This window comes from Erinaceus europaeus, chromosome 7 (assembly GCF_950295315.1).
Source record: "Erinaceus europaeus chromosome 7, mEriEur2.1, whole genome shotgun sequence".
In the NCBI taxonomy this organism is placed as follows: Eukaryota; Metazoa; Chordata; class Mammalia; order Eulipotyphla; family Erinaceidae; genus Erinaceus; species Erinaceus europaeus.
In genome coordinates this window covers 47,836,214-47,850,422 of record NC_080168.1, presented here as the reverse complement: position 1 = coordinate 47,850,422, position 14,209 = coordinate 47,836,214, and the positions used below count along the sequence as shown (strand labels likewise).

At 38.7% G+C, this 14,209-nt stretch overlaps 1 protein-coding gene across 1 annotated transcript; it reads left to right on the top strand.

Moving 5' to 3' along the window:
- Window positions 1-662: 662 nt before the first annotated feature.
- LOC132539276 (early activation antigen CD69-like) lies at window positions 663-13,725 on the top strand. Its single transcript, XM_060193435.1, has 5 exons — window positions 663-956; window positions 1,551-1,643; window positions 6,493-6,680; window positions 7,415-7,521; window positions 13,569-13,725. Exons 1-5 carry the CDS (start codon window positions 890-892, stop codon window positions 13,681-13,683), a joined length of 570 nt encoding a protein of 189 aa, XP_060049418.1. The 5' UTR covers window positions 663-889; the 3' UTR covers window positions 13,684-13,725.
- The last annotated feature ends 484 nt before the right edge of the window (window positions 13,726-14,209 follow it).

Sequence of the window (14,209 nt, the reverse complement as noted above, 5' to 3'; positions counted from 1 at the left end):
GCAAATAATAAAAATAATAATAATATGCAAGATCCCCATTATTTTTTAAAACATTAATTATTTATTTATTTTGGATAGAGATGGAGAGAAATTGAGAAGGGAGTGGACAATAAAGAGGGAGGGAGACAGAGAGAGAGAAGGAGAGAGAAAGAGAGAGAGAGCTACAGCATTATTTTCTGGCTCATAAAGTTCCTCCCCCCTCCTCCACCCCGCTGGTGGGGACCTAGGCCTTGAACCTGGTCCTTACAATCTGTAATGAGTACGTTCTACCAGGTGCTCCAGTCCCTTACCCACATTTTTCTAAGTAGTTCACAGATAAATACAACTCAAAAATCTAAAGAAACAAACTTCAATTCAAGGGGGTGAGTATAGCCACCTTGTGGTGCTGGAGAGCAAGCACAGTCTACATGCCCACATCCAGTACACATGCTGTGAGATTATCTGAGAGTGTGGAAAACTACATAAAGGCATCAAAAAAACGATTCTTTGGCCCTGGCTAGGGGTCCTTAGTTATCTGGTGGGAGGTGAGGAGCCAATCAGAATGATTTCTCAGACAGGCTTCTGGGCTCCAGCCAATCCCTGGCTTGCAAAGTCATCAAGGCAGGAGTCCAAGGAACCGTTAAGGCAGCCTCAGGAAAATGGCAGAGGAAAAGGACAAACGAGATGCTCTGTCTTTGAGGATATCTGGCCCAATATCCCGTCTTTGAGACTGAATGCAGACAACACTATTGCTCTTCTGTTGGCTGCTCAGTTCTTGAGAAACTTCCCAGGGCGGGGGGAGGAGAGGAGAGATTCCCTGCGGTGTGCTATCACCAAATATAGATGTGTAATTCATTCACAGGATTGTCTCTCAGCAAGCCAGAGAGTGTTTTGAAGTAGAGTGTTGGAGATGCAGCTACATAGGTCTGAAAAGAAGCATAGTCTGAACACTGTGCAGGAAAATGACAAGGACCCAGGTAAGAGATACCAGGAAGGATGTCCTCCATACAAGCACTGAATCCTTATTTTTACATCTTCCACCAGCTAGCCTTTAAAACAAAAACGAAGGCCATTAAGAACCGGTGGCTCCACCTTTCTTCATAAGATCTCTTGTTTAAAGGATATGGAAACCTTTCCTTTTAAAAAGTTTTAGAGCGTAGAGCAGTACTTTTGTTTTTTTGTCTCTCTTTCTCTCTGTCTCTCTCTGTGTATGTATGTGTTTGTATCTTTTTCATTAAGACAGATTTTAAAGTATTTTAAAAAATATTTTGATGGTTGTATGACTCTATACATACATGCAAAAATAAAGTTCTAGAAGAAATTTGAGTTTCTGTTTTGCAAGCAGGGCAGAAGAGCAGCAAGTAATAAATTGCTTTCATAAAACATGGAAGGTGCTGTTGGCAAGTTCGATCTTATTCTTTTCCTCAATAGACTTTTTAAAAAATTAATTACTGGTTGTGAACAGTAGGACACAGGGAAGATAAAAAAGAAATATATTACTTGGGGATTTTTGTTGTTATTGTTGTTTGTTTTTCACCAGAAGATTAAACAATATTATACATTTACTTTAGATGTAGACACAAGGAAAATGCTTATCCTATCATGTCTGGTATCTGGAGGCCTTGCCTTGCTTCTCTGGGCAATACTAAGAATTCCCAGAAAATGTAAGTGAACAGTTTCTACTAAAATACTCATTGCAGGGTTGGGGAGAAAGCACAATTGTTATTAAGCACAAAGATTTGCATGCCTGAGACTTTGAAGTTCTAAGCTCAATTCTCAGCACCATCTTAAACCCAAATTGAGCAGTGCTGTAGGGGAAAAAAAATCTGTTACTTAAAGTATTATTTGTAATATTGTGATTCAGTCTGATACTGATAACTAGCATTACCTTGCCTAACAACCAGACTCAAAAATATTATCCCTGCCACATTATCTAGTCACTCTCTAACTTAGTCACCTGGGGACTAAGCGGTAGCATACGTGGTTGAGCACATTCATTACAGTGCATAAGGACCTAGGTTCATACCTGGTCCCCACCTGCAGGGGGAACAATTCATAAGAAGTTAAGTAGTGCTGCAGGTCTCTCTCTCTCTCTCTCTCTCTCTCTTTCTCTCTCTCTCTCTCCATCTTTCCCCTTCCCCTCTCAATTTCTCTCTGTCTATATTCAAAATAAATAAATAGAAATTTAAAAATCAGCTAAGAAATATGCACCTGTTTCACTTTTAGAATGAATATTTTTTAAATTCACTTTATTGAACTTCAGACATAGGTGTTGGATACCAAAATAAAAATAGCTAATTTCTGAGTTCCAGATATAGCTAATCTGGTTTAGTGAAAGCCTTGCCACTCACAAGGCCCAAATAGCATATGGGAGAATCATGGAAGGGACTTTATGGTAGGTGGACTAGTGCTGTGGTGTCTCTCTTCTCTTTCTCTATCACTTGACATGTTTCTGGGGGGTGGGGAAAGGCTTCATAATGCTCAGTGGTATTGTGGTATTGTGCTTGCAAAGATCTTGAGTTCATATCAGTGCATGTTAAATATGTCTGAATGAATAAATTTGTGTGTGTGATTTCTTATCTAAAAGTAATTTATCTTTAAAATAAAATAATTGCTGTATAGAAGCATGCTCAGTCTGAAGCAGAAGAGAAGAAAATTAGAATTCTGATTTTGGTAGACAAATAAGGTTTTATGAAAGGACATGTGTTTTGAATCTTTTATTTTATTTTTAAAAATATTTTAATGTATTTGTTAAGAAGAGAGGTAAGAGAGAGATAAAGAGAATTGGACAGCACTTCAGTACATACATGCATAAACTCAGGACCTCATGCATGAGAGTCCAGTATTATCCACTGGACCACATGTGTTTTTCTTAGAGAGTGCTTTGGATGAGTGTAAGAATGAGTCTTGAGAATTACAGCCATTACAATTATAAAAGCAGGATGGATACTAGTAAGTATGGCTATTTCCCCTGGTGTATTAATGCTGAGTCCCTGGGATGATTATTTTACATTCTCTCTGTTCTATCTAAACTTCACATGTCTCATCTTTACTCTCAAATTTTTATCTCTGCTTCCAATTTCACTTCATCAATTATGACAATCGGTAGAAAACTTCCAAATACTCCCATAACAATACCTACTCACTTACTTCCATAGAGATATACTCCACAGAGATCTGGTGGTGGTGCATCTGGTTAGAACAGGCATAAGGATCCAAGTTCAAGCTCCACTCCCCTCCTGCAGGAGGGACATTTCACAAGTGGTGAGGCAGGTCTGCATGTGTTTATCTTTCTTTTCCCTTCCCTCTTCTATCTCTATTCCCTTCTCAGTTTCTTTTTGGCATATCCAGTAACATAGGAAAAAGACAAGAAAAGAAAAGAGCAGCCAGGAGCAGTGGTTTTGAAGTGAAGGCACCTGCAATAACCCTGGAGAGAGAGAGAGAGAGAGAGAGAGAGACTGAGACTCCACACGCCACACTCCATACCATGCACATTGTGTAGACACTGCAAAAGACGTAGTTTTCATGTTCTACTCTCTAACTTGATGAATAATATTATTCTAGTAACTTTCCTTTTCCTCCTGCTTCATCACTTTTTCATGCTCAACTGAAACATCCTATTTTCATAAAAAGAACTCATTAGGTTTTACCCCTGTAGTTACCAGTTTGTCTCTTTATCCATCTTTATAGTAATCTCCTTAATTTTTCTCTGTTAGTTTTTTTTTTCTTAATGTAATCTCTACCTTCTTGACTTTTAGACCAGGAATCTTGTCTGTATTTCATCACTTCTGGTTCTTTGTTTCATTTGAAGATTACCCTACCCATAGATTTGGGTACAGACCAGTAATGTGTCCCATTAGTGGCTAAGAGATGTACTTTTTGTAAGATTTTTTTCCCCAGGACTATCCTTAAATAAGTATCTTCATTATAGTAACCTGCAAAGTGAAATGAGAATAGTAAAAAGCTTGTAAAATTTCACTATTTTTTCTTTCCTGCTGTTTTAAGTTTAAGGGAAAAGGAATATCTTCAAATTCTAATAAAATACTGTTATTGCCACATACAATATATATGGGTATGAAGCTATATCTCTGAAATCTTACAAGTATTATTAAGTAACTAAAAAAAATTTTAGAGGGGGCAGGCAGAGGGACACTGGGTAAAGCACAAGGACCCACCTAAGGATCCTGGTTTGAGTTCCTAGCTCCCTACCTGCAGCGTGTTTGCTTCACAAGCAGTGAAGCAAGTCTGCATGTGTCTATCATTCCCTTCCCCTCTCTATCTCCCTTTCCTCTCTCAATTTCTCTCTATCCTGTCTAATAAAACTGAAAAAAAGTTGTTGCAGGAATAGTGAATGTCTAATGCAGGTACCAAACCCCAGAGATAATACTGGAGGAAAGCAAACAAACAAACAAAACATATAAAAAAAGAAATACACTCTAGTATCAGTAATAACAGTAAGGAGCCAGCCCACTGAGGTTACAGACATGGTGGTGGAATTGCCTTACTTAGTGAGACCTGACCCAGATGAGAAAAGTAAATTGTAAAAAAAAGGAAATGAATGGATGGATAGAGAAAATGCCCTTAGTTTTGGAAAAAAATTGGGAAGAAAATAGAGGAAAGTAACTGAATTTATGTTCATATATTTATTTTTTTAAATGTGCTTTATTTTTTTTGTGCCACATAAGTTATTAGTAGGGCTCAGTGCTGGAACAACTATACTATTCCATTTTGTCAAAAATTTCCTTTCTGTTCTGAAAGAGGATGAAAGCTAGAGAAAAGGAGAGACCTCTATAGCACTGCTCCACCATAGGTGAAGCTTCCCCCCGGCAGATGGGAACTGGGGGTTTAAATTTTGCTAGACCTTAAATTATGCTTAATTCTGTATGTCCAGTGCCAACTCAAGTGGAAGGGTTGGATGATGCAGCCATTGCTATTTTAAAGTGAGGTCAAGGTCCTGGAGAGGCTTATGTTGATGTTCCTGATAGAAATGATCGGTGATGGGGAGTCAGGCGATAGTACAGCTGGTTAAGTGCAGGTGGTGCAAAGCACAAGGACCGGTGTAAGGATCCGGGTTCGAGCTCCTGGCTCCCCACCTGTAGGGGAGTCGCTTCACAGGCGGTGAAGCAGGTCTGTAGGTGTCTATCTTTCTCTCCCCCTCTTTGTCTTCCCCTCCTCTCTCCATTTCTCTGTCCTATCCAACAGTGAAAGCAACAATAATAACTACAACAATAAAATAGTCAGGGAATCAATAGGGAATAAATAAATATTTTAAAAAACCTTAAAAATGATCGGTGATGGTAGAGAGAGGGATCTATTAGAGGTTAGGTTCATCCTATTTGTGTGGGAATCCAAGGATTCCCTCAGTAGGGCCCTAGATGATGGGGTGGCCTGGTATTGACTAAAAAGGCCATCATTAATTGAACCAGTCTCACCCTATTCTACTTTTTGTAGTTTTCTTTATTTGATGAAATTATACTTTCTCCCAGTTGTCATTTATTTTATCACTTGTTGTACCCAACCAGAATTAGGTTTAAAAGGTCTGTCTTCTTTACATCTTCCTGCTAGATTATCAAGATAATTTGGTCTAGGTCTGATCAGTCAGAGAATCTATGATTTCTTCCTTAGGCACTTCTACTAGACTTCCAGGCCTATTAGGTCTATGTCTAATCACAGAGGGCTATTAAGCACTTTTTTACTTTGAGTTATATAACTGTCCCTTGCTTATGGATACTTGAACACCTATAGACCCAGTATCCTAAGCCCTGGCCTGTATCTGGTATCTGTAACTTTGTTAGATGATGTGCATCTACAGTGAAACTAGGTAGTCCCATATGTTAAAATCTAACCAGATTGGAGGAGTTGGAAGGTTGAAATCTCAGGCTCAGTGTCTATGGTGACAATCTGCAGTACCAAGTCAGTAGCAGCTTAACCTGACTTGGCAGCACTAGTAGTGTTGATTTAGCTGAGGTCAACAGAGGTGGTATGATGGTAAAGAATCAGAGAAAATGGGGCCAGATGGTGTCACATATTGTTATGCACACACATTACAGTGCAGAAGAACCCGGGTTCAATTCCCTGGTCTCCACCTGTAGGAGGGAAAGCTTCACAAGTGGTGAAGTGTGGTAGGTCTCCCTCTCTCTGTCTCTATTTCTTCCCCTCTCCTTCCAATTTCTCTCTGTTTCTATGCAATAACAAATAACTAAAATTATTTTTAAAAAGAATCAGAGGGAAGAAATATCAAGAAATATGGGCATAGTCCTAGAGGTTCCAGGACAAAAAGAAATAAAGATCATAAAGACAATGGGAAGGTTCCCTGTAATCTTAGAAAGAGTTAAAAATAACAATAGTTAATTATTATTATAACCAAGTTAGATTTTTTCTATGAAAACTCAATCATTAGCATCTATAATAATGTACTTGATCTTAATATGTAAGAATCTTTTACCCTTATAGTCATTTTTTTCCTTTTTCTGATATTTTCTTCATTTCTTTGTCTTACTTTGTTAATTTTAGCCCCCAGTTTAAAGATAGGTGGTGGAGCACCGTGCTCTGAGGATGAAACTGAATGTCCACATGGCTGGAACCATATCGATAGCAGTTGTTTCTTTAAATCTAGTGATCAACAATTTTGGAGAGATGGCCAGGAAATCTGTGAAATCCTTGGTGGTAACCTGGCCATGTTCAACACCAGGAAAGAAGTGGTTAGATTTCTCCTTTGTTATATAAATTTCATTTATTTACTTATTAACATTTCATTTAGTTTCTATGATGAACAATTTCAAAGGTGTGATGCATCAGTCAACGAAATGAAAAGTTCTACCTTAATGGAACTGACATTCTAGGGAAATGAACAATAATAATCAGAATAAGTAGCTAAAATGCATAGTGTATTTGAAATCACTAAATTTTGTGAAAAAATATATATGCAAACTGGACTTTAGGAGCATTCTAAGTGGGTAGACTGTAGATTAGATAATTTCAGTTTGTTCAGATGATGACATGAGCAGAAATTTTAAAGTGCATGTGGGCATCAGTCATAATATTATCTGGTTAATTAGTTTACATGAAGGAGGAAACTGCAGGTGCATGTACCTTTTGGTAGGTAGATGTCTGAAATATTCAGGGAACAGAATAGAGACAACTAATTAGTATGCCTAGAATGAGGATGTAAGGGGGCAGGGGTGTGGGACACTAGACTTTAGTAGTTAGCTATTAACATTTTGTTTTTGCCTCTAAGTTTATAAAAATGCCAAAATCATGAACTAGAAAAGTAACATCTGATTTAAATTATAATGATCTGGCATATGCAAGCATAATGTGTCATATTGCAAGGTTGTTGCAGTAATGCTAGAAGATACTAATGGGTTCACAATGGAGAGAATAAGGATCAGTAAACTAGTAGGCATCTATAACAGCACTCTGTATTTTGTAAAAGATATCTTTGATGCAACTTCTGGGGTCTTCTTCATATTGGATTGGACTGAAAAAATACAAAGAAGCCACATTCTGGACTTGGGCAAATGGAGAAAGATTCAACAATTGGTAAGCCTTAATAACATTGATTGTGAAGTCTGTTAAGAGGACTGCTGAGTGTAAATTACTGCCATGATTTCTTTCCACCTTAACTCACAGACAAAAGCTTGACATACAGGATTTTCAGACAGATTTATAGCTTTTAATGAGACTTTGGCATTAAGTACCATTTGAGCCACAAGTGTTCCTTTTATCATTGACTAAATGAAAGTCTAACTAGCTTGATCCTTGCCTCTTTCAACTCAGAACTTTGACATTTGTATACTGGTTTTTACTCACATTGACAGGGTAGCCTTGGAAAATTGGCTCGAGCCAACACTTACCACACTGACTGATAGCAGTTAATAGACGAGAGACAGAAAGATATTACCAAGATAGAGAAAATGCTAGCCCCAGCTGAACATTTTAAACACTTTAAGCTTTAAAAATTATGGAATGCTTCTGTGTTCCTTCATGTGAAGAAGTGATTGTACCCTTTAGACTTCATATATATTTGGAGTCTAGTGAGCTTGTTCAGCTACAAGGAGGAGAAAAGAATAGGAAATATGTTGAGTTTTCTATAGAAAGGACTATTAGCTACAATTGATTGAGTATCTATTCTGGGTGAGGCCCACATTAGCAATAGTTCTATGGCACTCTTCATCTAGATCATGTAGGAGTTATATATCATGACAAAGGAAATAGTATGAGTTTTTATTTTACTTTTTAAAATTTAACTAATGCACTGCTCAACTTTGACTTATGGCAGTCCTGGGAATTGAACCTGGACCCTTGACATCTCAGGCAAGAAAATCATTTTTTCCACAGCCATTATGTTCTTTGACCACCCTGGTGGGACCCTTAAATTCAAGAGTTGTCCTGTCACTGCCGGGATAGCCTGAGGGTACTTCTTCCCGAGCTAGTGCTCTCTGGGTTGGAGAGAACTCAACTGGAGCCGATCTAGGCTGCTGCGTGGGAGAGGGATCAGGAACTCGTGCCGCACTAACTTCGCAGGAGATACACTCTGGAACTCTCGGAGCTGGAAAGCAATTTCCAAGTGTCTTTAATCAGAAGAGCAGCTGTTTTTATACTCTCCAAGTAGGGTGGAAACAGGATGTGATATAGAGAGGGTGGAGCAAAAAGTGACTGGTGAAAATCAGAGTGTGACAAGGAGAGGATCAGGGTGTGACAAGGAGAGGGGGTGGAGCAGGTGAGAATTCTACCACTAAACCACCAATGCCCTGGAGGGAGTGTGGTGCTTTATGTAAATGTAAAAGTGATTTATGTAAATAGTCCAAAGCTTTGAATGGGATTAAATCTATCCCTATATAGGCATATGGTTAATCAGAAGCCAGGGGGAGCTGGCATACTATCCAACACTGTCACCATTAAATTTTATCTAAAGTGAAGTTACACACACACACACACACACACACACACACTCACATGCACACTCTCACGAATGTACACACACACACATACACACACACACACAGGGCAATAGTATAGCCAACAAATGTGTTTTATTTTTTTAATTCTTTTAAATAATTATCTTTATTTACTTATTTAGAGAGAGACAGCCAAAAATCGAGAGGGAAGGGGGAGATAGAAAGGGAGAGAGACAGAGAGACACCTGCAGCCTTGTTTCACCACTTGTGAAGCTTTCCCCCTGCAGGTGGGGGCTGGGGGCTCAAACTCAAGTCCTTGTGCACTGTAACATGTGTGCTCCACCAGGCCACCACCCGGCCCCAACAATTATGTTTTCAAGTATGTAAAAAAGTGTAAAAATGCATGTGATAAATTGCCAGACTACAAAACTAAATAGAAAGTTTTATCTTGATAGAAAATACTGACTGATATGATATTGACAACCATACATAGTCTCTCAACATAGCACACACAAAGATGAGGGAAAGTGAAAGAAGTAGAAGTTGGCACAAATGGGTGTTTTTATTTATTCAGGCTACTGGAATATAAAACAGATTATATGGCCTTAACACCTCTGGGACTGTTGCAGTCCCAGATCAAGCAAGGTTGATTTCTTCTGAGCATTGTTGTCTTGGTTTGCAAATGGTTAGCCTCTTTTGTTTTCATGTGCACATTTCCTTCTATGCATACATCAGTGCGCAAAATCTTCTGATAAGGATGATAGTCATATTGGATTAGGACCTACTCAAAAAACTTCATTTTTACTTAAAAACATCATTTTCCAATATGCTTTTTGGCTACTAAACATTATATCTCCAATATATACGACTTTTGAGGGAACATAACTTAGCCCTTAACATTTGAGGTGTTCTCAGTTGCTATTAGGGAATGTAAGTCACAGAAACACATTTTGTGAAAAAGGTATTCGGAAAGTTAGGAAACTGTGCTTTGGTGCCAGCATGGTGGCACACCTGGATAAGTGCACACAATATCAGTGTTATCAAGTAAAGAATGATTGCTGTGAAGAGTGGATTTATGAACATCTGTTGGTCTGCTTTTAATTCTGCTTCTAAGACCCCTTCTGTTTTGATCATCAAGTTAGGTTCGCTTGCATTGCTTAATGCTGTGGTCTATTTACATAATCATTGTTTTGTTTGAGACGCACATTGGTTTAATCCCCATTGGTTCACGTTCTTTTTCCACTCCACCCCTTTTCCTAGTCATATCCTATTTTCCACCATTTAATCCCCACTGGTTCTAGTGCTTTTTCCTTCTCCCCACCCCCTATCCTACCTACTGACCTGACACTTCCACTTCAGGAGATATAAAGGATAGGATTTTCTAATGAAGAGAGATGAGATAGATTGCACTGCATTCCTGCTCATCAATAAAGATTGAACTGTGTTCCCAGCTAAACCATGAGTCTCTGGTTGTCTGTTTCCCGGCCATGAAGCTAGCCTGGCAAACATCTATTTCAGACTTAAAAGAGAACGCATTTTGGGGCCAGATGGTGACACCCTTGATTAAGCACACATATTACAATGCTTAAGGACCCTGATCAAGCTCCTGGCCCCTACATGCAAGTGGTGAAGTAGCATTGCAGGTGCCTCTCTGTTTCTTTCCCTCTCCTCTCAGTTTTTTTCTGTATCCATTAATTAATTTTTTAAAATATGTGCAAGATGGCTAATGAAATTTCAGTTGCACTTTTCCTCTCAGTATAAAATTAAGCATTGCTATTCTAAAGCACAAATGGAAGAAACCAACCCTTTACTTTTCTTCTGCAGTATTTTTTTGCAATATAAAGTAGCATAAAATTCCAGGATAGTCTTTTTAAAATTATTTAAATATTTTAATTTTTTTCAAATTTTTATTTATAAAAAGGAAACACTGTCAGAAACCATAGGATAAGAGGGATACAACTCCACAGAATTCCCACTACCAGAATTCCATATCCTATCCCCTCTCCCTGATAGCTTTCCTATTCTTTATCCCTCTGGGAATATGGACCCAGGGTCATTATGGGTTGCAGAAGGTGGAAAGTCTGGCTTCTTTAATTGCTTACTCACTGAACATGGGCATTGACAGATTGGTCCATAGTCCCAGCCTGTCTCTCTCTTTCCTTAGTGGTGCAAGGCTTTGGGGAATTGAGGCTTCAGGACACATGGTGGGATCGTCTGCCCAGGGAAGTCTGGTTGGCATCAAGGTAGCATCTGGAACCTGGTGGCTGAAAGAAGAGTTAACATACAAAGCCAAACAAATTGTTGACTAATCATGAACCTAAAGGCTGAAATAGTGCAGATGAAGATTTAGGGGGTCTCCATTCTATAGATAGTAGGCCTATTTTAGATATATTCTAAATTAATTACTTTTTAAAAAAGAGAACACATTAAAAAAAAATAAATGTATTTATTAGGGGCTGGTCCGGGGATGCACCCAGATTAGTGCATGTAGTACTATGTGCAAGGACCCAGGTTCCAACCCCTGCCCTCCACCTGTAGGAGGCAAGCTTTAGTATCAGTGAAGCAGTGCTATAGGTGTTATTCTTTCTCTCTCTGTCTACTTGCTTCCCCCTCCCCTTTCAATTTCTCTCTGTCCTATCAAATAAATAAGTAAAAAAGAAAGGAAAATATATATGGAATGGAGACAGAAAGTTTTACACAAGGAAAAAAGGAGAAGGCAGAACATTACTCTGGTGCACGGGCACTGCAAACCTTAGGTATTCAAGCCACACACTCTACCAGTTGAATTATTCCCTCTTACACAGAACAATTGTTTCAGTATTTTTTAAATGAGGCACCAGAAAATGAACCTAGGGCTTCATGCCTTTGCAATACCACCGAGTCATGCTCCCAGTCTAGTTTTTATTTGAATGAGAGAAAAGAGTATGAGAAAAAGAGTGGAAGAAATATCAAAGTGCCACTCCCCTATCCATGGAGCTCCATCCACGTTGATTCTATTGATGTTCTATTGATTAAATCCAGAGTCTCATGCATGGCAAGCTGTGTGCTTCCACTGAGCCATTTCCTGGCCAGTTAGAGCAATTTTGTTGTATTGCCACCGGAGTTATCACTAGGGCTCAGTGCTTGCACAATGGATCCACTATTCACAGCAACCATTTTTTTTTTCTTTTTATTTAATAAGACAGAGAAACTGGGAGGAGAGTGGTATACAGAGAATGAGAGAAATAGAGGGACACATTCAGTACTTGTTTCACCACTCATGAAGCTTCCCCCCTGCAGGTGGGCATCGGGGACTGGAACCTGGGTAATTGCATATGATAAAGTGTGTGCTTAAACAGGTGTGCTTCCACCCAACCTTTAGAATATTTTTTTAAATATGTGCAAGATGGCTAATGAAATTTCAGTTGCACTTTTCTTCTCAATATAAAATTAAGCATTGCTATTCTAAAGTATAAATGGAAGAATCCAACCCTTCACTTTTCTTCTGTAGTACTTTTTGCATTATAAAGTAGCATCAAATTCCAGGATAGTCTTTTTTTTAAAAAAATATTTGTTTATTTTCCCTTTTGTTGCCCATTGTTGTTTTATAATTGTTGTTGTAGTTAGTATTGTTGTTATTGATGTCGTCGTTGTTAGAGAGGAGAGAGAGAAATGGAGAGAGGAGGGGAAGACAGAAAGGGGAGAGAAAGATAGATACCTTCAGAACTGCTTCACCACCTGTGAAGGGACTCCCCTGCAGGTGAGGAGACGGGGATTTGAACTGGGATCCTTACTCCGGTCCTTGTACTTAGCACCACATTCACTTAACCTGCTGCGCTACCGCCTGACTCCCAGGATAGTCTTTTTTATAGGCTACAAAATGCCTCATGTCCTTTTCCTACCACATTAGTCCTGAAGTAGAGTTTGGAGACTGATGGGAGGAGAGAAGCAGTTTCTTTCACCTTCTTTACTACTTCAACACTGTATTTTGAAACATTTCCACTGAAATTTATGAGAAGGAATTTCAAAATTTGAGCCTCTGGATATGCTTAAGGTATAAGTATGTGTTTATAAAATGCTGGTATATGATTGTGATGTATCTGTAAGTAGGTCTCAATACAGGACAGAAAGACTGAAAATAAAGGGTTAAGAATGTGTAGAAAGTCTGAAATAGTGCAGGTGGTTAGTGCAGGCTGGCCTTCACTGGGTGAAAAGTGACAACAAGTAGAGACATTGATCAGACTGAAGTTTTACTGAGAAGGCAGCTTCTGTAATCCTGGATAGCTTCTGCTCTCCAAAAGGTGCCCTCCCTCTCCAGCCACCCCAGTGGTGTAGCTTATGTTGAGGCTAACCTTTCCCAGATACAACTGTGCAGGAAAGATAACAGTAACTAAGACATCCAGAATAGGTACAAGTCCCACCCCTTAACCTGGCAGCCTCTGCGACTGTAATGATGCTTTTTGCTCCCAAGCCTGCACCCCCTATAGAAACTTGCGCTGTCTCTTTGCTTGGTGCCAGAGTTATCAGAACAATCTGAGCTTCTGGCCTGCACATAAATGGAAAGCTCTTTTCTTTCTCCACCCACTATGGCTTCAGTCATCTTGATTATTAATAGAGTTCCTTAACACTTACACCGCACATTTTAGGCCATGCTTATTTTTTTCAGGAGCTTCAATAATACAAGGAATTAATCATTTTGCTTTCTTTCAGGTTCACTATAAAAGGAAGAAGAGAGTGTGTCTTTTTATCTACAGAGGGTGCATTCACTACTATTTGTAATGAGACAAAAAAATATATATGCAGCCAAAAGAGCTTTTGTCCTTAGATAGAGTTCTCCTTTTCAGGAAATAAAGTAATTTAAGAAAAATGATCTTGGTTCTGAATCATAAATTTAAGTAGATCCATTGTGCTTCCTGTTTTATGTTTTTATTATCAAAATTTTATTTGTCTACGATTTACTTATTTCTCTGTAAGAGAAAGAAATTTGGATACCTATATAAAATTAATCCAAGTGTGACCAGGTAGTTTGTAACATTCTGGCAAGCTAGCAGGTTCTGCAAATGTAATATGAGTGTTTTGGCTTTTACAATTGGTGAAGAAAACAGCAATTGTAATGCAAACGTGTGAGCTACTTGACTAGGAGTGTCTGCAAGATCTTAAAGGGATACATATGGAAGTCAAATTCCTACTAAAGCTCACTGAAGATCTACTATGCCCTTTCTATGCTCAATTATTTTAAAAACCAATTTTATCAATGACTGAATAATAGTTTGCAACATTTTAAGATTATAGGGGAATAGGTCCACACTATACTCACTACCAAAGTTCGGTACCCCAACCCACACCTAACA